The 25,114-nt window shown below is 62.2% G+C and overlaps 1 protein-coding gene across 1 annotated transcript in view; it reads right to left on the reverse strand.

Moving 5' to 3' along the window:
* Positions 1-24,855, reverse strand: part of Tafa5 (TAFA chemokine like family member 5) — a 205,793-nt gene extending 180,938 nt beyond the window's left edge. Inside the window, exon 1 of the mRNA XM_027954649.3 lies at positions 24,744-24,855. Coding sequence (XP_027810450.2) covers positions 24,744-24,855 — 112 coding nt within the window. The remainder of the gene's footprint in view (positions 1-24,743) is intronic.
* Between the last annotated feature and the right edge of the window lie 259 nt (positions 24,856-25,114).

A 25,114-nucleotide genomic window follows, 5' to 3' on the forward strand; every position in this document is an offset into this window, starting at 1 on the left:
CCCGTGCCACTTAGAACTGCTCTGCCACCCTCTGCTGCCACCTGCCCGCAACAGGGTCTCCTGTGGCACTGCTGCACATCATGGCCCAGCCCCTCTCTGGGGCTCCCAAGAGTACAGCCACCTCAGGCTGGTCCTGGGCCCCTGCAGGTGTCCTGAATCTGCATTTGGCAGCCCTGTCCCCAGCTGCCCATGTCAGCTGATCATGGTGCCTTGGAGCTGAGGGTCTGAAGAGAGGCTTCCTGGCCTGTAGCTGAGGGGCAGGCCAGCTGGCTCTTGCTGCCTGGGGCCATCCAATGTCACAAAGCCCTTCCTTGGGCTGACTTGTGGCTGACCCCTGAACCCCGGGTCCCCGGTGGCCCTGGGCAATCAGACACAAACTCCAGGCCAGTCAGCCCTGCACAGCGAACTGGACTTCCAGAGAGCCCACCTTGCCTGTGCCTCTCTGCAGGGCAGGTGTGTGCTCCGGGCTCCATGCTTGGGGGAGCCCAGGTCACCAGCACGGGTCTGGACCTGACCTCGCAGGTCCTGCGGTCACCGCGCCAGCGTGAACATTAGGAATGGAGATGGACATGTGGCCATGAACTCTGCAGGGAGCCCCTGGCTGGAGGAGCCTCGCCCAGTGAGGGCGGCAGAGTGAGAGGGAGCCAGGCTGGAGCCAGCTCTGGGCTGCGGGCAGTTGTGCCCTGGGGTCCTGCCCATGGCCTCCTCCAAACCTCAGGCGACATCTCTGCCTGCCTCTCCACCTAGAGCAGGGCCACTGGCCGCTATGGCCACAGAGGAGACTGTGGCCCTCCTCACTCTTCCTGTGCCATGCAGATACGGTGCCCAGGACCACGGTGGGCTCCCTGTAACCGTGAGATCACACGCTGGCTCTGATCAGGTCAGAGGGAGGGACGGCAGGGCTCACATTGAACAGCAAAAGTCTGCGTTGGCTGCTGCTCCTGGACTCCTTCACTAGGAAAAGAAACCTGCTCAGGCCTTTGCCTTCAGGGTCCAGTTACTTGCAGACAAATGCACTCCTCAACACAGGCAGCAACCGGGAGGAGCATGAGACGTGCCGAGGACAGTCCGCTCTGCCTCTGCCCTCCCCACCCTGAAGTGCCCGGCGCTGGCAGGAGCTCGGGCTTCATTCCTGGCACAAAGTTTCTCGCCAAGCCTGCACCACATCCTCCCAGCTGCAGCCCCACTCCACCCCCTGTGCAGCCCAGCTCGTGCCTGAGCCGGGGAGAGACTCTGCCTCCCTGCACAAAGAGTCCCTCAGCCACCCCAGGGCGGGGGCATCGGCCAGCTCTGCGTGCACAGATGCAAGACGAGGCAGGGGAACCCTCCAACGCGTTCACGGCAGACCCGGGCAGACCCTGGCCACTCCAAGCGGCAATTCAACCCTGCGCCTCCGCGTACGCCTCCCAGGCCTAAAGCTCCGGGTCCTCGCACAGCTGCGCCTCCCCTGCCTAGCTGCCGTTGGCCGTGACAGGTCCCTCCAACCCACATTTGTAATAAACACCGTTCATCGCCGACAGAACGCCCCTCCTGGAAATGGAGCTGTGGAACTGCTTTGTTTTTATCACCAGCTTAATAGTGACTAATGCCTGGGTGATTATCCTGGGCTCTTTCTGTGTGCACAGGAACAAACAATATCATTAGCATTGTAAGAAAGGGGGAGAAAGCCAGCGAGAGGCAGGCGGAGCCAGCCCTGAGCTGGCAAGTGTCTGCAAGCCTGACCTCAAGGGCCTCTGGGCCATGATCCGGAAGCTTCCATGCCTCACTGTTTGATGTTGCAAGATAAAACAAACCCAAATCGGAGAGAGTTCCCCAACTACCTGACGTTATTCTTTAAAAGTGCCCAGATGTGCACTGAAGAGCAGCGTCCTGCCGGGTAAATGAAGCCGAGGAGCGGGGAAGGCGTCACGGCCCAGGCGGGCGGAGGAAGCCCAATGGCTGCACTCTTCAGGAGCCCTGCATCCTGCACGGTTTTCCACCCTGGCGGGGAGAATTCACCACGCAACAAATTTCCAAAGAAAATTCCATCCACCCACGCGCACCTTCCCCTACAAACAGCCGGCTCAGGACGTGGGCATGCCCCCGGGCGTCAAGGTCTCCTCCAGCAGGGGACAAGGAAGCGGCTGCTTCTGGTGTGCACAGGTCCCTGCTCGAGGACCTCCCTGGCCCCAGCCAGCAGGATGCCCTGGCGTCCAGGGTCTGAAAGCAGGCCAGGCATGTCCGGATGGACCCTCCCAGCCCCACAGCCCCCAAGTAAGAGGGCAGTCAGCTGCCCTTTTTAGCAATGTCAGGGACTCTGCCTGCACCCACGGGCCCTCTGGCCCCTCTGGCCCCACGCTCTGACCTGAGATGTCCTCCTGGCCCCTCTACCCACCTGCTAGATGTCAATTCAGGCCCAGGGCCTGCCCCAAGAGTCGGGCACCACCCTTAGTGTCCTGAGGCTGCCCCAACATGATGCAACCCAGTGGTGCAGGATCGACACCTCTTCTCCTCCGTGCTGGAGGCCCCAAGTTCAGACTGGAGGGTTGGGCAGGGTGGGCCCTGGGGTGGATCTTGCCCTTCCAGCTTCAGGTCCTGCCAGCCCTCCTTACTTCTTGGCCTGTCAGTGGGTCCTTGCAGTCTCTGCCCTCCCTCCACGTGGTCCCTGGGTTCCTCCCCTCCTCAGAGCACACCTGCCGCCGAATGTAGGGCCCACCTTCTCTAGTGTGGCTTCATGGTAACCAAGCACATCTACCACAACCGAATTTCCAAACAAGGTCGCATTCTGCTGCGGGTGGAAGTTCTCCAACCCGCAGAGTGGTCTAGCTCACCGTGGCACAGAGAGGTTGAGTCACGTCAGCAAGGTTGGGCAGCTGTCTGGTACAACCAAGACGAGAATCAGACAGCAGGCTTGGGGCCCGGCTGTCCTCACCCTGGTCCTGCAGAGGTACCTGAGGGCAGCAGCCCAAGGCCACCAGGGATGTGTTTTGTGGGAACCACAAACCTCTCCATCCCACCGTTGTCCCTGGCTCTGGGTGGCTGGACAGGCGTACCCAGGCCTGCTTTAGTGGAGGACCTTCCTGTTCACCTGCAATGACATGGGTACCGCCAGGGGCTGCACAGGAGACCCAACAGGGCCAGAGCCGGTGAGCCCCGCACACAGGGAGGCGGGGCCGGCCTCACAGACACGGGGAGTCTGCTCCTGCTACACGGTTGCGTAATAAATAGATTAGGGCATTAGGCACCGGAGTTATTAAAAGTGAAAGATTCTCAAAGAGAAGGCGAGGGATTCTCAGAGCCTCCGTCTCCTACAAATATGTAATGAAATTTAAATTGAATCTGGTTTAAAATCATTTACCTTTTGACATCATGTATCAGTACACTAAGCATCGGTTGAGAAAGCAAATAACCTTTCAAGCAGAATGAAAAATTACTCTGTCTCTTTTGATTCCATGTTAATTTTCAGATTTAAACTACCCCCAAGCTCTCTGCTTGGGGTCATCCACAGGAGGCCATGCCCGCGTGGGGTCCGGCTGAGCAGGCGGAGGCCCGTGCCTCCCACGCACCCCACAGCCCATGCCGCGGACACAGGTCCTCCCTCTCTAGGGACAAGCGAGCTGGTGAGAAAACCAAGGCCTCCTCACTGGGGTCATCTGGTCTACCCGGCTCCAGGGTGCAGATGGGGAATCACCGCCAGGGAGGGACATGCCTGTCACCCAGTGTGCACTGAAGAAACCCCGGAGGAGCCAGGACACCCCCAGCATCCCGGGGTCCCAGGGGCATCGCAGTCTTCTGAAAGGCCCAGCTTCTTCACGGGGATCACTTGAGGTCCCCTGAGCCAGAGCGGCCGCAGAAGAGTCAGCGTGCCCCAGGACGCAGCGGCAGGTGCTGCTTCTGCCCAGGTCGCTGCCTGGAACCCGCCATCCTGGCCCAGAGCAGGTGAGCCTGCATCCCGAGAGGGACGGGGGGCCAGGCAGGGGACAGGATGAGCCCCGGGGTGGGGGGATGACTCTGCCCAGCTGGGGCCGCAGTGCTCACTGGACCTGCCCCCAGGTCCACCACTGCGACTGTGCCCACAGCACAGAGAGGACAGCCAAGTTCCCGGCCTGGGCAGCCCAGCACAGGATGGAGACTCTCCGCCCCAGAGCACGTCCTGAGTGCCAAACGCCCCACCGGTCCCTGGTTCCACGTAGCCCCCGACCCGAGGCAGGAAGCCTCTCAGACCTCCTGGCAGTGGGCCACGGGTGGTGCAGCACCCAGGCGGCCGGGGTCTTCCCTGAAGTCAAAACTGGCTGCCCGTCCAGCCCCTTATGACGATGGCTGGTGTCCAGAGAGGACTGGGCCTGGGCCCCTTGAGGCCTACTGCTATTTCTTAATTAGTGAGGGAGACAAAGGGGCTTTTCATGGGGGCTGCCCCTGTGCTGTCACATGCCAGCGTCACTGGGCTCTGCCAGGATTCCACCCCCCACCCTACTGCGCCTGCCCCGGAGACAGTGGGAAGGGATGAAGAGAGGGAAGGAGAGGGAGGAGGCCACCGGGCCCATTGGGTGCCCTGCAGAGGGCCCAACCCTGCGCATCACACTGTCCACCTCACCACAGCCACTGGACACAGGGGTCAGGGTCTAAGCAGCAGACTGCGCAGCTCAAGTCAGGGCCAGGGTCTGCAGATCCCCAAGTGAGGGGCTGATTCCCACCAAGACACAATTCAAGGCCTGCAGGGGCCCAGGGTGGCTCTGGTCAGAAGCCCAGGGTGGCAGTGTGCTGGACAGAGTGGCCACCTGCATCCAGGCAGAGGTACTGGCTGGAACAGGTGCAGGCTGGTCAGAGTGTGCTCTGGGGCCCAGGCTCAAGCCTGTGAGGTTCAGAAGGGAGGGCGGGGGCCGGGCAGGGGGAGCTTGTCCTGGGCGGCCGAGCGGCCAATCCCAGAGCTGCTTCCACCACCCTGATGGCGGCTGCGCCCCAGGCCTGCCCATGGGCTGTGTCACCAGGAGGGACCCGAGACAAGGACCCACGTCCTGGGGGAGGGTGTTAGCACCCCCGAGAGGTGGGGCACAGGCTATGGAGACCCTGGAAGGCTCCTGGCAATCCCCCTGCTGACTTCTGAGGAACAGGGCTGGGGGCGCCCAGGGCTGGGGGATGCCCAGGGCCGCCCATGCAGAATCACATCTGGCCGCCCCAGCACCCAGGCCAGAGCCTGGGTGGGCTCCAGCAGCCGTCCTGCTCTCTGCTGGGGAAGTGGGGCGGAGGGCTGCCAGGTGGACGTCCCAGGGCTAGAGGTGTCCCTCGGGGGTTTGCTTCACAAACATCTGTGGGATGAGCGCGCACCGTAAAATGGCCCCTCTGCCCGGTGACGCTCTCCTCAGTAAAACGCCAACTAAATAAAGCCCCAGCTGAGGGCAGCCTGCAGCTCTCTGTGGGAGCAGGAAGGAGAGCGAGGCTGGACACAGTCACGGCGGGCCCTGCTGCCCGGGATGGGGAGGCCACCCGCCTCCCAGCTCCTTCCCTACCTGACCCGGGGGCAGGGCGGGGGGAGGCCTGTCCCCAACCAGAGACCTGAGGCCAGGGCAGAACAGAGACAAAGTCACAAAGTCACCTGCACATCACCATGGATACAGCCTCCAGATGGTGTCCCTGGGCCACGGGGAGGGGATGGGGGTAGGGGTATCCTCTTGGGAGTGGGGGGCAGCACCCCTGTGCCTTCAGCTGCTGATGTCACAGGGTGGGGTGAGGGTGGCTGCAGGGATGAAGGGAGTCCTGGGGTGCAGGGCTGGGCCGGGGCCTCTGGAAGGGCAGGGAGGACAGTCCTCATGGCCCAGTGACAGGCCCCTGCACCTCCACCCCCACAGGCCGTTCCGCCTCATGTTGATCAACTTAAACGTAAGCGTCTCTGCGTCCCCACTCAGGTTCTGCCACCACCTGGTTACTCAGTGCTCAGGTGGCGCACCATAAAATTAATGGCGGGCGCGCCACTAACTGGCCACTCAGGAGGTCGCCACCGAGACCCATTTCACCAAGTCTGCTTCTCCTCGACCTCTGGCCGGAGGTCAAGGCAGGAGGCTGCAGAGCGGAGGTGGCGGGTGTGAATCTGGGTGGCAGGGTGGGCCGCTGTGCCCTCTGGCCTGGCAGGGTGGGCCCTCTGTGCTCAGCCCACAAAGGACACCTGCCTACAAGGAAGGACGGAGCTGCCCCCATGGCCCAGGCTGGCATCCTGACGGCACAGCAGACGCAGACCCTCGCCACAGGCAAGGGACTCCTGTGTCCAGAGCACAGCCCCAGCAGCCCCTCCACCAGCCCCTGCAGACCCTGTGTCACCTGCAGCCCAGGGCCTCCTGCTCAGTGCCTGCGTCACCCTGCGTCACTGCAAGGTCCTCTGGAGGAGAAGCCCCTGCTTAACAGGGAGGGGAGGCTGGAGAGCAGCTGGACCAGCAGTGGGCAGGAGGCAGGGGTGGTGGGAGGGACTCGGGCCAGCAACAGGGCGGGCACAGAGGGCCTCAGGAGTGCCCTTGAATTGGGCTGTGGCCCGGAGTAAAGAAGTCCCTGGGGAAAGGAAGATGGAGGGAACAGAGGGGCCCTGGGGCAGGCAGAAGGTCTGAGGGTCTCTGGGATGAGGTCAAGGTGCTGAAGGGAGGGACAGGGGAGGTGCAAGAGGAGGGTTGGGCAGGGCGGTAGGGCAGGACTGCACTCGGGCTGCCCACCCTGGGCATGGCTACTCTGCTGAAGGGCCTGCCCCAAGGCCGGGGTGTCAGCTGCCCACCAGGTTGTCCAGCCTCTGCTTCTTTCTATGGAGAGACTCCTGGCTGGGAAACCTGTGGCATGTCCATATTTGAGCCTCTGAGGTTTCCACAGTAATGGAAATGACCGTGCAGTCACTACATGGTTTTGAAGAGTAGAGATGATGTGTCAAAGTGAAACCAGCCCAAAGAGACAGTCCCATTAGTGTAGCTTCAGCATTCTGAGATGCTAGAGCCATGTGACCAGTGTATTTTCCCTTTTTGCCTTGTCTGCCAGGAAACTCAGAACTCAATGGTGTCCTCAAATTCGTAGCCCTGTACAGCCTAGGCTGGCAGTTCTCAACTGAGATGGTCACTTGCTGACAAGGGCAGGGGCTGGCTCTCGGGGCTCTCCTCTCTGCCCCACACAGAAGGCCCCTAAAGCAACACTCCACCCTGCCTCAAGATGCTGAAGACCATGTCCACAGAAGCACACCTCCCAGAAATGTCCCCCGGACTCCGGAGGGTCCCTGAGGAAGCTCGTGGCTACCTCCCTGAGAACATGAACCCCACGTCGAAGCCAGACAGAACGAGCAGCGACTCAGAGGTCATAGCAAAGTTATCCACCAACTACCGAAATTAAATTTATTAAGAGGTAACGGGTTTTCAATGAATTTATTAATCAATTTGACAACGCCTGGGGATTGTAATATAAAAATAATCAGCTGGCCTTCTCACCAACGTGGGATGCCAAGAGGTGTCATTTAATTTCCCAGTGTCGACTGCCGCCTCGTGAAACTCACTGCTACGTTAATCGAGATGAGAGTTTGCAATTTCAGGGCCGCCCGTGTTCGTTTCACCCAGAGGCTGCACACAGGGGACATGGCCTGGGGCTGAGGGTGCAGGAAGGGGCCCTCTCCCTGGCCCCTCAGCCTGCAAGGTCCCAAGATGGGGGCCACGCCCCCAAGGGACAGGTGGGACCTCTTCCCAGTCCTGAGACCTCACAGGAAGGTGAGTGAAGGAGGGCACTACGGACGGGAAAGGTCCTCTGGGCCGAGTCTTTCCTCCTCCCTCCTGGACTCTGGGTGGCCGAGACCCCTCGTCTAAGCTGAGGCCCTGAACCAGCACCCTCCTGACTGTCCCCAGCATCACCAGGCCTCAGAGGAGCGCACTCCTGAGGACAGGGGTGGCCGACAGACGAGGTGGAAGTCATCAACAAGACTAAGAGGTCACACCAGGATGCATGATGGCTGGGGGGCCGGAGGGGACCCTTCGGGCTTGCCCATGCTGGGGGCGCTGGGGAGCCAAGGGTGGGGGCCACGTCGGTGGCTCCAGTCAGATGGGCCAGGTCAGGTCTCAGCCTGTCTCAGCCATGCTCTCTGCTCAGAGTCCCCAAGCTGACCGTCAGCCTCTGGAAGCCTGGAGTGGCCCCCAGGCGGTGGGGGTGGCAGCTGTTTGGTGGTTCCAATATTGCCACGGAGCAGGGTTGCCATGAGAGAAGGCATCAGGGACTTGGAGACCCTGGCCGCCCAGCACAGCGCTGGCCCCACAAATGCACGGCCGGGGTGGGGGTGGGGGTGGGGGCCAACCGCAGGTTCCCCAGCCCAGCTCCAGGAGACCCGCGGGAGGCGAGGTGAAGAACATGCTGGACCCGCGGCTGGTCGGCACAGGCAGGGCTCCCGGGGCCAGCAGAAGCCTGTGTGGCTATGCCCTTGTTTCAGGCTGGGCTATTTCCCGCCAGCTTTTACCCCCCCCACCCCCACGTTCCTGTGTGTGCAGCGAGGGGACTGGTTCCTGGCCAGGATGTCGACGGCTGACATGAGAGGGAGCGGGGCAGCCTCGGCCACACCACAGGCCACTCCCTCCCCTCCGCCTCATGAGCTGGACCCACCAACCTGCCCTGGGCCTCAAGATGCATGCACCTGGAGTGTGGGGCCACTGTGCCCAAGTGCCACCCTGAGCTACACCACCTTCTCTGGCATCAGCTCCCAGTCGCCCTCCCAGTTATGGTGCCCAGCCCCATCCTTGCCCTCGGCCCCAGCCTGGGGGCAGCCAGGAGGGCCCCTCCCTCACACTGAGTTTGCTCAGCACTGTCAACCAGACACCCTCCCTCCGTCTGAGGGAAGGGCCACCAGAGGCAGGCTCGGCCTCCCGCATGGTCCCATGGTCCACTCGGGGTGGACAAGCCAAACCCAGTGGTTACTAAATATCCAGAGTGAGGCTTCCCTGATGCCTGGAGAGGCCGTCCCCATGGGCAGGGGCCAGGGATGGCTGAGAGTGGGCAGGACCCTGCAGAGCTCATGGCCACCTGGCAGAGCAGAGGGGCTGCAGAGGTGAGAGGGCTCTGCAGGACGTGGGTTGTTGTGACATGAAAGTGAGGACCAGGGTGGCAGGGCACTGACTGGAGGGCATTCCCACAGGAACCCTCCATCTTTATAACCTGCCCAACCCCCACCCTCTGGAGCCACATCCCGTCTGTCAGATGTGGAGAGGGTCCAGCCCTGGAAAGTGCCTTGGTCCAGGCACCAGAAGAGGAGGAGGAAGAGAAGGAGGAAGAGGAGGGGGAAGAGGTGGGGGAAGAGGTGGGGGAAGAGGAGGGGGGAGAAGATGGGGGAGAGGAGGGGGGAGAGGAGGGGGGAGAGGAGGGGGGAGAGGAGGGGGAGAGGAGGGGGGAGAGGAGGGGAAGGGGTGGGGGAAGGGGTGGGGAAGGGGTGGGGGAAGAGGAGGGGGAAGAGGTGGGGGAAGGGGTGGGGGAAGGGGTGGGGGAAGAGTTGGGGGAAGGGGTGGGGGAAGGGGTGGGGGAAGAGGAGGGGGAAGAGGTGGGGGAAGAGGAGGGGGAAGGGGGGAAGAGGGGGGAAAGAGGTGGGGGAAGAGGAGGGGGAAGGGGTGGGGGAAGAGTTGGGGGAAGGGGTGGGGGAAGGGGTGGGGGAAGAGTTGGGGGAAGAGGAGGGGGAAGAGGTGGGGGAAGAGGTGGGGGAAGAGGAGGGGGAAGGGGTGGGGGAAGGGGTGGGGGAAGAGGAGGGGGAAGAGGTGGGGGAAGAGGAGGGGGAAGGGGGGAAGAGGGGGGAAAGAGGTGGGGGAAGAGGAGGGGGAAGGGGTGGGGGAAGAGTTGGGGGAAGAGTTGGGGGAAGAGGAGGGGGAAGAGGTGGGGGAAGAGGAGGGGGAAGGGGTGGGGGAAGAGTTGGGGGAAGAGGAGGGGGAAGAGGTGGGGGAAGAGGAGGGGGAAGGGGTGGGGGAAGAGTTGGGGGAAGAGGAGGGGGAAGAGGTGGGGGAAGAGGTGGGGGAAGGGGTGGGGGAAGGGGTGGGGGAAGGGGTGGGGGAAGAGTTGGGGGAAGAGTTGGGGAAGAGGAGGGGGAAGAGGAGGGGGAAGGGGTGGGGGAAGAGGTGGGGGAAGAGGAGGGGGAAGGGGGGAAGAGGGGGGAAAGAGGTGGGGGAAGAGGTGGGGGAAGGGGTGGGGGAAGAGTTGGGGGAAGGGGTGGGGGAAGGGGTGGGGGAAGAGTTGGGGGAAGAGGAGGGGGAAGAGAAGGGGGAAGAGGTGGGGGAAGGGGTGGGGGAAGGGGTGGGGGAAGAGTTGGGGGAAGAGTTGGGGGAAGGGGTGGGGGAAGGGGTGGGGGAAGAGTTGGGGGAAGAGTTGGGGAAGAGAAGGGGGAAGAGGTGGGGGAAGGGGTGGGGGAAGGGGTGGGGGAAGAGTTGGGGGAAGAGTTGGGGGAAGAGGAGGGGGAAGAGGAGGGGGAAGAGGAGGGGGAAGAGGAGGGGAAGAGGAGGGGAGGGTAAGAACTGGAGGCAGCCTTGGCTCTCGCTCCCTCCCTCCTGGGAGCAGTTTGCAGAGGTCAGGAACCAAGATGGCCCGGCCAGCCATGGTGTCTTTCCTGCCAGAGGCCAAACCAGGCCAGCCTCTCTGCCCACAGGTGGTGCCCAGAGGTTGGCTCACTCACGTCCACGCACAGAGCAGGAGCCCAGGGGACAGGGGGTGGGAGGGGTGGTGAGGCCAAGCAGAACACAAGCCCCCTGCCCTGCCCACTGAGTCCACCCAGCGCCTCGGCCTGAGGCTCTGCAGCGCCTCCTTCCTGCAGAACACAGGTATGGCCTTGCGTCCAGTCAGCTCCCGCCAGTCCTCCAGCTGTGTGCTGTCATCACACGGGCATGTCCCCAGACAGACGAGGGCAATGCCCAGGTGGGCCCAGAGGCGAGTGGACAGCAGCCACAGCTGGTCTGCCTTTGGTGCCCAGAACACACCTCCCCCTCGGCTGCCCCTCCAGCCAGGAGCCCAGGGCACAAGAGGACGGTGGGGCAGCCGGGGCCTCCTGGAGAGGGGGACTTCACACCACACTTCACAGGGGCTGCTCGAGGCCCAGAGTGACAGCCGGTTCCATGCCCCTGGCACAGTGACACTTGAAGCAGCTGGCAGTACAGGCACATGCTCACCTGCAGAGCTGACCCTCGGCACTGCGGAGTGAAGGTCTGCTTCCACATGGAGCCTCACAGCCCACCCCTGCGGGCAGTGTGCTTTCAGCAGAGACCGCTGACCTCAACAATGGTGGATCAGCATGGGAGGCTGTCCTGGGAGTGGTCCTGGGGTCCTGGGACCCACCAGCCCCTTGAAGGGCACCCAGAGGTGCACCCAGCAGCTGGCCGGAGCCCCACCCACCAATGCTGGAGGCCGGGGTAGGCAGTTTTCTCCAGCACCCCGTCATCTCCTCTACTCCCGCTCACGCCCTGAAGCCCCTCACCTGGGCACTCTCCCTGCCAGAAAACCCTCCCCACCCAGGGCCAGTGCCAGCGGCTCCTCGGGGCTGCGCTGTGAACCCAGGCTCCAGGGGTCAAAACCCACCCCATCTTTGCAGAGCTGGGCACACAAACGGTAACAGCACACATCCTGAACTGAGGGCACTTGGGAAGGGATCCTTCCTGAGGCCGGAGATGCCCCAGAGCACCCTCCTGGGGAGACAAGGTGGGCAAACTGGTAGCACATTCCAGAAGGTTCCTCCTGGGCACCCTTCAAACAGACCAGGCCCCTGGTTGACACCTCCATGTTCAAAGGTTGCCCAGGGACTTCCCAGGCCTCCACTGGCCCAGGGCCAGGCCAACAGGACCCTCAGGGAGGGAAGAGCACTGCCCCTCCCTCGTCCCTCCAAATGGCCTGGCCCTAGTGGCCCTCCAGGACCTGTCCTGGCCCCACAGCAAGGGGATGTGCAGCTGCAGGGGCGCAGGAGGTGACTCCTGAGGCCCCCTCCCTGAGGACAGCTCAGGACACCAGGGGCTAGGCCCAGGGGCTCCCACCATGGATCCTGGCTCCAAGGCCATACATCTGGAGCAGGAGCCCTGGCTCCCCAGGAGGACGTGGAGCGGGCAGGGCTGCACCCCAAAGGTGGGTGCTGGCTCCAAGTAGAGCCCCCAGGTGGGGGGAGAGGAAGGTGGGTGTCTGCAGACACAGAGGGGGGCTGGGGCAGGAGACAGCCTGGGACCCCAGGGGCACCGTCACCCGTTCACTGAGACCAGGCAGCAAGCTGGGCGAGGACACTGGAGAGCAGACCCCCGTCTGTGTGCCGTGCCGCTGTGGGGCGGCAGTCCTGGGGGCTCCCAGGTCACATGCTGACGTCCTCGCCTGGACTTTCCTTCTGTTTCTGTTGTTTAATTCTTTCTACTTTTCGTTTGTTGTTGAACTGTAATCTGAATAGAAACAGCCACGATGCCTCGGAGGGCCAGGCCCCGCCAGGAGCAGAGACCCTGGAGCCCGCCAGCCGTCTCAGTGGGGGGACCCACTGAGCCTGTCCCCCCAGCCGGCCGCCCAGGCCACCAAAAGCACTCTGCTCCGTGCTCCATGGCACCAGATCCTGCCCCTTTGTGTCTGGAAAGCTCCCCCGCGCTCTGCTGGGGCCAGGACTGGAGGACGGGCAGGTGAGGTGGCCGATGTGGGGGTCGGGCCCTGCACCCTGAGTGTGAGGCCCAGGGTGACCACCTCAGGCTCACTGACTGTCCCTCGTGTCTGAGGGAGTAGACAGAGACTCCTCACCTCCAGGGGAGGGTCCTGGCTGCTTCCCGATGGGACAGAAACCTGGCGGCCTCCTGAGGAGGTGAGGGTGCCCTGGCCTTGCTCAAAGTCACCAAGAAGACAGCTGGGTGGGAGGTCCTGGGCCCTGCTCGCAGGTCAGGCTGTCCTCCAGGTCGGCTGCCCTTCCACCCAGGAACCCGGAAGGAGGAGGGAGACAGAACCAAGACCCAGGAGTGACGCCTGCGGCACACACACGGCCTTTCTCAGTGATGCCCATTTTAACCAATGAGTCGTCATGTATAAGACACTCCCCACTTACGGCAATGGCCCCCAAGCAGAAGATGAAAAAGATGAGGCCACTGACCTCCCACTTCCAATGACCAGTGCTTACAGCGAGGTTTGGCTGTTTTCTTGGTCTGGGGAGCTCACATCTGCACGCCACAGAGCTCCCACACCTTCCCAAGTTCATTAATGCACGTCCGCCCCTGGCTCCGGGCCTCCTGTCCAGAACGCTGGTGAGATCATCGGCTCTCTGGGGCCATGAGCACAAGGTCCCACACGCAGGCATCATGTGGAGTTTCCAACCAAAGGAAGAGGCCACCTTTCTTGATGTCCACCGCCAGCTCCCAGATGCAGCAGAGCTCAGATGACGTGAGGAAAGGGAGACACCACTGCTTCCCCACAGAGCTCCAAAAGCCCCCAGACACGGACAGCCCAGGGGCAGACCCTGAAGGACGCAGGAGCACGGTCCTGGGCTGCACCTGGCCTGCACCCTGCAGGCGCCGAGGAACATAAATCAGCACCAGTTAATTAACACGAGTCCTGCACAATCCACTGATGGCATTTGGCAGCACTCGGGGAAGCCGTGCCGTCCACGTGAGGCCTGGTAGCAGTTAAGATGGCTTTGGAGTCATTAGCAGGTTAACTGCTAAAATATCCTCCCAGGAAAGTCCCCCCGAGAAGGCTCAAATCTCCCCCCCCCAAAAGGCCAAGGCCACGGGCAGCAGGAGAGCCTTAACACCTCACCTCAGCATCCGGTAAAACCCGCACACGTATGGAAAGCTTCAGGGGGCCTCCTCCACCTCAGGCCCACCTCTGCCCAAGGGAGACCGGGGCCGCCACACACTCCATGAGGATGGCCTCAGGTCACCGGGCTAGGGACTCTCCTGTCCTCTCACCATCCAGTGGGTTTTTAAACAAGTAAGTAAATCCATTGCCTTAATGCCAGTAGGGTTTCCCCAGGGCTCAGGTGACACTCTCAGGGCACCTAGGGGCCAGGGGCCAGGGCACACGGAGAGGGGAGACGGAGGACCCCGCTGACACACCCTGGGGCTCCCAGGGAGGGAGGCCGCTGTGCTCCTGTTCTGCCTCACTCCCACCCCGGCTGTCAAATTTCTTGGGCCCGTGAGGCCTCCCTGGTGGGAGTGGACAGGAGGCACACCTGGCGCTCACCTGCACCTGTGTGTGGGCGGCACCCACAGGAGCCCTCCACAGCTCAAGCCCAGGCCCCTCCCTGGTCTCTGAGAGGGGCGTTGGTTGGATGCCACAGCAGGGACACTGCCGGCCTTCAGCAGAGGACAGCACTCTAAGCCACCCCACCTCTGTCCGCACCTCTCCTCAGCCCTCCCCAGGACTGTAGTATATCCCCTGCCCTGGACAGAGCCTGGCCAGGAGAGCACCCGGGGGGCTCAGTGCAGCATGTACGCCCCCAGCCTCTGCTGAGCACCACAGGCGGGTCCAGGAAGGTGCAGGGCAGCACCGGGGAGCAGGCGCTGGACAGGTCCTTGTTGTGCTCCTGGCAATGGGGGCAGGCCTGGGCACCCGGGTGGCTCAGGACAGACCCCAGGCTCACTGTGCCCGGGAGAGAGGGCCTCCCAGGTCCACCCAAGCCTGTAGTCCACAGCACCCGAGGGATCCAGAGTGCAAGCCACGTCCAGGGGCAACAGGGAGAGGGAGGCAGATGTCAGGCTGGCTGGCCTGGGGCCTAGGGTCCCCAAGTGCAGGTGACAGGGACTGAATCACAAATGAAAGAGCCTTGGGCCCCAGGTGACAATGGGAGTGTCTTTCTGGGCAGAGCCCAGCACCGCACAAGCACCCACCTGACACCTCCCAAGCACCCACTCCCACTGTCCTCCTCCCTCCCCACTCCCAGGCAAACTGCAAACACCCCAGGCACCAGCCACACGTCAGCCAAAGCTGCCAGCCAGACCCACTCCTGCGTCCCCAGCCGTGTCTGTGCATCAGAAAGCCCCAAGGGGGCCACCGTAGGGTGGGCTCTGGGACTCAGTGCGCTATTGCCAGGGCAAGGTGCCGAGGTGAGGTGGAACCCCACTGGCAGGTGTTATGGAGGACTGAGAACTGGAGGCCTCGCTGCTTAGCCAGTGTGGACACACAGGCCGGCTGGCCCTGTGTTCACGGGGCTCAGTGTCCACAGAGCCAGGAAGGGATGACCACCAGCCTCCCAAGCCTGCCTCATTCTGCACCCACACCTCAGCCACGACCCAGAGAGGCAAGCACACCATGGCTCAGTGACACCTGTCAGGTCCCTGTGAGCTCACTGTGCCCCACGATGACCAAGTGACGGTCACCTAGCTGGAAACACGACAGAGGCCTGCTGAGAAGCGTCTCGACCTCACGGTGGGACCACCAGCAGAGGCACAGGTCCTGCTGCAGCACATGGCACAGGAGAGCCCACGGGCAGCCCGGGCTGCCAGAGCGCCAGGCGGGTCTCAGCCCAGGGAAGCCTGGGGCTGCGCCTGCGGTCACTCAGCTTGATTCTGGATGCAGCAGAGCCCCGCGAACCCATGTACGCCCTCTCCACCCTTACCACGCTGTCGCCATCGTCAGGTCTCAGGCTGGAGACGAGTCCCGCCAGCAGTGTCAGGTGGAAACGCAGCCCCGCGGAAGGAAGGTGAGGGTGTCCCTGCGCGGCACCTCAGAGGTAGTGGAAGCCACGGGCAGGCGTCCTGCGCCCCGGGGGATCTCTAGGACCCGCCCTCTTTGAAAGGGAAGCAGGTGGGCCACCGGCGAGACTCCCGCTCACCAAGGTCAGAACCCACCTGAGCCAACCTTCAGAAAGGATCCAGCCTCAACCTCCCTCCTCCCACCAACAGTGTCTCCAGTGACTGACGGGTCTGAGGTGGCAGCACAGCGTGGTGTGGGCCTAGCAGCTGGCTCTGGGGAGCACACGTGTGTGAGGCGAGCCCCTGACACCCCAGAAGAGGCATCTTCTTTGCTCTGATGGGCACACCTGGGTGGCACCCAGGGAAACAGCAGCACCAGCTGTGAGTGTGGACACCCCAACAGGGCCCAGAACCGATGCAGGTCCTTCCTTGCACTCAAGAAGCACAAACACGAAGTCCCAACTCAGCCACAGGGCAGCGGATGTCCAGGGAAGAACGGGCTGTCTGCCTGGGAGGCCGCAGGTGCGTGGGGGCCTGAGCGCACTGCCCCTTCAGGCCCGGGAGGGGACAGGCCCGGGAGGAAAGCGGCAGGTTGGTACTGGCCAGGAGCAGGCTGGGGCTTCCAGCCGCTCCTGTAAAGACAGCCCAGGGGCCACCAGCATGGGCAGAGCCTTCCAAAGAGGAAGGCACTTAGGACAATTCTTCCCATGGGCTCTAGGCACCCCGCAAATCTCTGGAAGGGTGCCCAGGTACTCAGCCTCCTCTGGGAGAGGCGGGCCTGATTAAACCAGAGGGTGGATGCAGAAGGGCTGATGGGCCTCCTGGTCACTGCTGAGACCGGGAATGTCCGCCTGCCTCTCCTCGGCCAGGTCACCGTGGCAGTGAAGCCGCTCCTGCAACACGGGGAGATGAAGACCCCAGACAGCTCGCCGACCCGCGCTGGTTCCAAGCTCTGGAAAGAGCGGCTGAGGACACCTGCAGGACACCTTCCCTCCAGTAAAAAGGCAGACAGCCCAGAGACGGCTGCCCGGAGCCTGCGAGTGCTGCCCGGGCAGGGAGAAGCCACACACCAGGGCAAGACACCCGCAAGGAAGGTGTCTGTGGCAGAGCCTCCTCAGACACCCACACCCTCTGGCCACGCCGCCACAGAAATGAGAAACCAGAAATGATCTGGGCATTGCTACCCTGACGGAACCAAACCCGGACCTTCCTCCGCCAGCCTGAAGACCCAGCCCGGCATGCTCAGCGGGACCCACAGACAGGAAGCTGCAGGGGGGCCTAGGCCAACCCTGCCTCTAGGGACAAGAGGCAAGGTCTGGGGACAGTTCTGGTCATCACAGCTGGAAGACGGGCTACAGCATGAATTGGGAGGCCTTCTGCTCATCCCCCACAGTGCACAGAGAACAACCCAATGCCCAAGGTCTGGGTGGGAAACTGGACTAAAGGGAGACCAGAGCCAAGACAGGGGAGTGCAGGACGGCAGAGCTCAGGGGAGCCAAGCAGCGGGGGAGGGGCTCCCCTGCAGCACTAACACACTAGTGAGCAATTCACAGGGATGCGCACGTTGGATGTTCTTCCTCTTTAATGAGATGGCAGAACCAGAGATCCTCAGGCGGAAGTTAACGCCACTCTTCAGAGCTCCACGGCCCTCCTGCCATACCCTCTCACCAGTCTTACAGCCCCACCCTGAAGGCCCACCCCTTTCAGCCCCCTCCCCAGACCCCTTCCCACAGATGGCTGCTAGTCCTGGCTCAGAGCTGGCCAGGTCAGCCTCTCTGAGCATCGGTACCCTGACGGTACCAAGCCCGGACCTTCCTCCACAAGCCCGAAGACACAGCCCAGGCATGCTCTGTGGTCCCCACAGACAGAAAGCCACAGATGGGGGCCTAGGCCAACCCTGCCTCTAGGGACAAGGGAGTCAAGGGGCCACCACATAGACAGAATCTTCTGGACAGGAAGGTACTTAGGACATTTCTTCCCGTGGGCTCTAGGCACCTCTTGGGACAATGTCAGAGTTTCTTCTCTCCAGCCACCTTTTCTAGAATTCTCCACAGGTGTAGAAACAAGGGGAGGGGCTGGTCCAGAGGATCAGCCGCGCGGCAGCTGCAGGCAGTGAGGAGGGCGTAATGCGGGAACCCCGGGACATCTCCAGATGGATCTTGGCCAGCTCCTGCATCCCAGCCCCAGTCCCCAGCCACACCCCAGTCCTCTGGACATGTCCCTAAGCCAAGCCCCTCCTCTGCCCTCCAGCAAGACCCCCTCAGGCGAGGCTGACCAGGGAGCAAGGTGCTGTCTGAAGCACCCAAGAGGGAGACGGGCCTCAGTGACTCCCCAGGCAGACGTCTCATGAGGGGCCTACCTGCCAGGGATACCTAGGTCTCTGTGGGTGGGTATGTCCCTGGGACAGGGAGCCCAGACCCAGTGAGGTGGGGCTGCATGCTAGTGAGGCCCTCCCCAGCCCCTGGCCGGGGAGCTAGCCCACGCTCCTCATCAGGCCGGGGAGGGAGGCCAGGGAGGGAGGCCAGGCTGTGGCTGGTGGAGTGGCATGCAGCCAGCTTCCTGAAGGGTGAAAGCAAACGCCGCGGCTAGTTGGGGGCAGCAGAGAGGCGCTCTCCACACTGTCTCACTTACTCATTCAGAGGACATCGCCAGGCACGGAGACGCTCCAGGCCCGTGCTCCCATGGCTCTTTGTCTGGGACAGCCTATGCATGGTGACAGTCCTCAGGAACCCGAGGGCAGGGTTGTCCCCATCTGCCCTGTGTGCTGCTCCTGCAGCTCACCCTACAAACCAGGACCACACTGCTCCCCAAACAAGCATGTGGGCAGCCACTGCCCAGCCCCAAGATGGATGGAGCAGCCCCCCTCTGTGCCCAACCCAGGGTGGGGTGAGTGACCTCAGAGGACAGGCAGGCCTGTCCTGCCCACCAGTCCTGGCCGGGCATCCCTGACCCCATGTGTCCCTGAGCCCCTTGGGTAGGTGTCTAACAGGGAGGTTCCATTTGGCCATGCCACCTCACTGCCCACAGGATCAACAGGTGTCTGCCAGGGAGTTGTGCCATCAAGCCCCTGCAGACAGGAAGCCAGGCCCAGAGCTCAGACCCTAAGGCAGTGGAGGGGACAAGGTGGCCTGGAGGAGGCTTCAGGTGGAGGCTCTTACCACCAGGGGAGCAGGGCATTCTGTTGGCAGCCCCAGGAGAACCGCCTGGCTCCCTCCTGCCTGATTTCAGCACCCTGGAGAGTTATCTGGAGGCCTCCACACAGAGGACCAGCAGACACAGAGGACCAGCAGACACAGAGGACCAGCAGACACAGAGAGAGGGGAGGGCATGAGCACACGCCCAGCTCCTGTGAAGCTTCCAGAAGGTGCATCGCGGAGGCCACGCTCTGGAGCAGCCATCTAGTGGAGATGGGACCCCAGGGACAGAGTCCTCCGGGGCCAGGACTGAGGGACAGAGGATCACACCCAGGCAGGAAAGAGCTCAGCCTTGAGAGGCACTACGTGTGGGGAACATGGGGAGGCTGGGATGGTGGCAGAGATGCCCCTGCACCCAGTGGCAGGTGCTGGGGCTCAGGTGACCACGGCATGGCAGGAACAGGCACATGTGTTTTGAACACCGTCAGGCAGGCTGGGCATAGGACGGGGCTGGGGCCACCCTGTAACCAAGGAGCCAGGGAAGGCTGAGCAGGAGAGGAGGCTCCAGGTATGGAGGCAAGATGCAGGACCAGATCTTGGGCTGCCTCCTGCCACCTCAGAGATGTCCCTGGCATCCCCCCTGGGAGCTGGGCAGCAACCTGCAGAGGGCAGAGGGCACCAGGACCAGGAGGCCCCAGTGTCAGGCCCAAGCTGCCCTCTCCACCACTGCCTCCCTGCATGGTGCCCAGGGGACTGTGTGCCTCCCGGGGGCCTTCAGGAGTGTGTTGTCTATCTCGTCCAGGCCCCTGCCAACACCCATTGGATGAATATGCTGGAGGCTGCATCTGGGGCCTCACAGGTGGGCCTGCAGCCCTGAGGATGGGGACCCCAGGAGCCCTGGCCTCACCTCGCTGAAGGCAGAGGTGACACCACTCCTGAATCCTGCCATGTTTTAATAAATAGGCAAATGTCATGAAGCCCCTAGGACCCTCCACCCATTTTCTGGGATGAAGCAGGAATGTGAAACCACCCAGACCTGCTGCTAGCCACTTGGCTGGCTCTGCAAAGCCCAGCGCCCAGTGGGCTTGTGCTGCTGCCGGGCTCCGTCACTGCACACTTGGGGCAAAGAAGTCTGGAAAGAAGGAGGAGCCTATGCCCTTCAGGGGCTCCTTCGGGCCTGTCTGGCCTCCAGGCCTCTAGCAGGCCTGTCTGTGGGACTTCACAGAAGCCACAGGAGTCCTGGGGCAGCAGGGGTCCTCACGGATGGGGAAGCCCCGTGAACAGAGAGGCTGCATTCTGGAAATGAGGCTCCCAGCCTCCCTGGGCCCCTGCACCTGTGTCCACACAGCCCCTAAGCCAGAGCCCATGACCTTGGCCCAAACAGATACATTGCAGAGGACCCTGAGTACCCACCCCCACCCCCATCCCCCTGTGCAGCAGATCAGACTGTGGTCAGGGAGCTCTCTGTCCACTCCTCCCTGATCACAGGGGCTGGGCCCTCACCAGCAGCACTCCGGGTGACAGGTGGCAATCTGTAGAGGTCATTAACTCCAGAGCACTACATTCTAATGCAAAAATGAGCCCTTCTAAACTAGCAGCTGCCGCACTATATCAAGAAATGGGGATTTTAATGTTTTGCTTTTCTTCCCTTTTCTAGTGCCACATTATCATAACATTCTCCCATAATTATGCCCATAAAAGTCACCTGAAAATACTTCACACCACGAAAGTTGATCTACATATTTCGTCCCGTGGGTGTCAAGCGGCGGTCTGGAGCCTGGCATTCCAGGGCACAGCTCAGCCAGACGCCTCCCGAGAGCAGACCCGTGGGGCAGAACCCCTCTGCCGTGTCCTCGGGCTTTGGAGGGTCCCAGTCAGCATCCAGTTCATGCAGGTGGGAGCCACTTGCCCTCCTGGGCTGATCTGGGCAGTGTGGCCCTGCCGGGGTTTCTCAGGGAGGGAGTGGGGGGTCGGCCCTCCAGCAGGGTGCCGGCCCTCCAGCAGGGTGCCCTTCTAGAACACGCCTCTGAAGTGGGGACCCCTCCTCCGCACGGGGAAAGCTTTTGCGGAGGCAGAACCTGTGCCTCCGCGATCCCTGGAACCAAGCTCAGCCAGTAAAAGCCCCAGAAAAGAGGCAGCTTACCTTTATGACCTGAAGGGACAAATGGTACCTCTCATGCCAGGAAGTCACCGAATAAAAACAGGAAATTAAGGGGGAAAAGAAAGAAGGGATTAAATCTCCAGTTTGCCTCTTCAAGAACTTCCAGAAATGAGATCTGAGAGGCAAGGACACAGCACAGTCTGATCTCTCCTGAATATGCCATAGATTGTATTTATCAGGAAACGCGACAGCGCGTGCCTGCGCTCGGTTAGTATTCTAATGGATTAAAAACAATTCAAAAGTTGTTGGTGATTTCTTCTCAGAGTTGCAGCTGAGGACAGGAGATTTAACTGAAAAGCACAATTCCATTTTGACGGGATTTATTTGAAAACTATCTGCGTCAGGCAGGCAGACTGCGTGCGTTCCCTGCCTGGGGCTCCCTGAGGCCCTGAGACACAGACCACCCTCCCTCCACCCCCGGCAGGCTGGGGGCCACTGGCCACCAGGCCTCGCCGCACAGGGACGGGCCATCTACGTGAGGCACAGAACACTCTTCACCTTCGAACTGAATACTGCACACGAGTGTCAAAGTCAAGCCTGGGGGTCACGAGGCACTGTGCTGGCTCATGGTTTTCTCTGTGCCGCACACCAGCGTGGAAAGACCAGATCTTCCACAGCAAGGGCACCAGGCTGGTCCCACTCCACTCCAGGTCCATGTCCAGGCAGGCCCATGTCCCTGCTCCATCGAGGCTACACAAAACCAGTCCAGGTCAGTTCCTCTTGTGCCACAACCCCAGGAGTGTCCCAGCCCCAAACGGGGCAGTTTCAACTTTCTGACCCAAGGTCATCATTGCCAAGTCCACTGAAGCCCAGGAGTGCGACCCCCGGGGCAGCATTGGCTGCCAGAGAAACAGGCCCCGCTGTCCATGTGATGTGCACGCATGAGAGGGCGCATCTTAAAGTAAGCCAACAGGCCCCCTCCCCTGTTTGCTTTTCCTGGCAGTTCTTCCCCAATAGGAGAAAATGACAAGGCTGTATCACCATAGCAACCAGCCTAATTGGTGGACTGCAGGTCCTTCTCCAGCCAGAGGGTGGAGCCCATCTCCTTAGATATGGACCTCAGCAGCACGCAGGAGGGGAGGACCTTCCCTGGGCTGAGGGGCAGAACCCCTCACAGGAACCAGGCCAAGGAAGGATCCAGTTGCCTCAAGGCAGCGCCCGGCAGGGAGCACAAGTCCACCCGGGTGTAGGGTGTAGAGCTGCTGCTGTGACACAGTGACTTAACAGGCAGGAGGAGTGAGTCCCGCGTGATACTTATCAGCTTCGTAATTAATACCATTCAAATGTATCTGCTCCGCAACACAAAAAAAACATTTTGGGTAATAAAAATTATAACTGATATCAAAAACAGTTTACAAACAAGGACGTTCCTGACTGCACTGGAAAAGGACAGAAGTCATGGGAACTGCTGAACTATCATTTTACTTGCTTTATCAATTCTTAAAAAAAGGGGGGGGGCATTTTTTTCTGTAGGACTGCAGTTCCAAACTATCGATTATTATTATTATGTCTATTTTTAATTTTAGTGAAATGTTTTAATGTCTCCAAGTGCATTTCCCGTGTAATGGGGTGTGTCCAGAACCGTTCTCTCATCATCAATTATTCTATCACACGAAGACGGAGACAGCCACCAAACTGCTGTGGATGCCCCAGCTTCCCCTGTGAGTGGTTTCTGCCGTCCTGGGTGAGACACTTCTACCAAATGTCCTTGTGGAGGAAGAGTCGTTTGCGGACAGCAGGGAGGCCTCCCAAAGAGCAGAGCCAGGGACGGGAGCCCTGCTTCCTCGGGGCGTCTGAGCGTCACCCAGCCTCCGCGCCTGCTCTCTGACACCAACTCAGTACAGGAGAGAGTGGACTTGGGAAGGTGCGAGCCGTGGGGATGCAGCGGGTAACAGCACCTTGGGATCCGGACTGTGGCCAGGGTGGGGAGACAGACGCTGCACATGCTGAGAGTGGGTACAGGCATGTCCTTGCTGGTGCTGCAGGCCGGGGCCGTGACACGTACTTAGCAACAATTCACAGTTGTTCTTTTCCCCACCTGCTGAGCTGCCTCCACTGGGCCAGCCCATGGTTCTGCGTTCCCAAACAGGGCCCAAGGACACTGTTCTAGAACCAAGGCAGGGCAGGCAGCAGGGGGCTCTGGGCACTACACGCCCCTCCCCCGACATTCCCGAATGAGCCCCTTCCTCCTGGCGATGCTACCAGGAAATGTATTCAAAAATGGCATCCTTCAGCTCTGCCGGTTCACCTGCCATTAACCCTCTCTCCTTCATCAAAGCTGCACTCAAAGGTTCTTTCCGGAAGCCCCTGAACACTGCCCTCAGGCTGCAGAGGGCAGGGCAGTGGGCACAAATGTCAGGGACGTCCAGATGGCACCCTGCAGCCAGGCCAGGGACCTGAGGGCACACACCAGAGGCAGGGAGTCCTCCTGAGCAGCCCATTACAACCCGCTGCCTGTAAACCTCCCTGCTCCTCTGGCCTCTACAGAGGTCCACAGCAATTGTCTGGAAATGAATAGCCTGAAACAAGTAAGGCAGTCTGCCCTGGGCACTGGGTTCCCCTTGAGATGCCAGCAGGCTGGGCTGTCCCAGGACTCTAGTGCCTGACCCGTGGCCCGAGTCTCCAGGGCCGTTGCCATCTCATTCAGGAGGCAGCGGAGGCTGAGACTGGGAGATGGGAGGCCCAACTCTGGAGGTGGCCCAGTCCCAGGAGGGAGGGAGAGGGAAGCTTGGTACTGGCCTCTTTTTTCTTTATTTTTTTTTTAATTTTTATTTTTTTTAAGAATCCATATTTTTTCCATCACCTCCCACGCCCATAGCAATTCTCCATGGCAGGTGTTCCCTAGCACCGGTCCTCCTCCCAATGGGAAGGGAAGGCGCACAGGGAGGGGTGGGGGTCTATGCCCAGAGGCCACAGAACCAAGAAGCCTGGTCTGCCAGAGTCTGCGCCCAGGACGCTAACCAGCACCCCCCACCCCCCCCCCACACACACACACCAACAAGCTGCCAGCAGGCACCGGGACGCTGACCACACACCCCACCCCAGTCCCAACTCTGCACCCGGGACACGGACCCCCTCCACTCACCCCCAACAACTGGGAGGTTGCTAGGGTCACCCACGATCCCACACCCACCACAACCACAGCTGATGCCCCGGCACGGACCAGTCCGTGTCACCAGAGCCCTGTGCCGGAGGCCCCGCGCCAGACCCGCTAGGTCGCCAGTTCAGGTCCCCAATTTGACCCTCGAAATGCCCGCGGCGGTAACGGGCCCTGTCCTGGCCCAACCGTCACTTCTCCCCCCAGCTTCCCGGGAAGGCAGAGAGGCTCAGCCGCGCGCTGAGCAGGAACCTTGCTCCTGCAGGAGGAGCCCGGATCCAGGCTGGGTCGCCGCGTCCCCCTGGGGTCCTCCGCGGAGTGCGGCCGGCGGGAAGCGATGGGCAAGGTGCTCTGCCCACAGCCCGAGAGATGCCGGCCGCCCGCCCCGATCTGTCGCCCCTCCAGCGCGCGGCTCGGCCGGGAAGCCTCCTGTGGCTGGGCTCACATCGCCCGCCTGGGCCGGGAGCAGGGACAGCACGCTGGACAGCGGCGGTGCCCGCCGCGCAGGGACGCGGCGCGCCATCCCGGGCCTGGCGCCCGGGCCCTGCCCGGAGTCTGGAGAAGGAAGCTCAGGCAGAGGCGCCGGACCCCGAAGTGCCCGTCCGCCGGGAGCCGCGCCGACCCCGGACCTCCTGGCACAGCGGACAGCCGGCCGGGACCCGGGGGACGGCGCGCCACGCGCTCGCAACTCCGCACCGACTCCGGGCGGGCCGGGCGGGGACCGGGGCCCGGAGGGCCGTGCGGGGGCCCGGGCGCGCGGTACTCACTGCAGTAGGCGATGAGCAGGCTGGCCAGGATCATGAACGCCCAAAAAGTTGAGGACATGCTGGGCAGGGCGGTCGCATCTTGCCGGCTGCTGGTCCTGGGCGATGGCGCCATTGAAGCCGCGGCGCCCGCGCGGGGGGCAGCAGCGCGTCTCAGCAGCCGGCCCTGCCCGCGCCCCCGCGCCGGCCTCCACGTGCGGGCCCCGCGCGCGCCATCCTCCTCCTCCTTCTCCTCCTCCTCCTCCTCCTCCTCCTCCTCCTCCGCTGCCGCCGCCGCTGCCGCCGCGCCCCGGCCCCGGCCCACTGCGCCCCGCGCCCGCCCGCCCCGCGCCGCTCCCGAGCCGCCCGCGCCCGCGCCCGCGCCCGCGCCGGCC

The sequence above is a fragment of the Marmota flaviventris genome, chromosome 3 (genome assembly GCF_047511675.1).
Source record: "Marmota flaviventris isolate mMarFla1 chromosome 3, mMarFla1.hap1, whole genome shotgun sequence".
In the NCBI taxonomy this organism is placed as follows: Eukaryota; Metazoa; Chordata; class Mammalia; order Rodentia; family Sciuridae; genus Marmota; species Marmota flaviventris.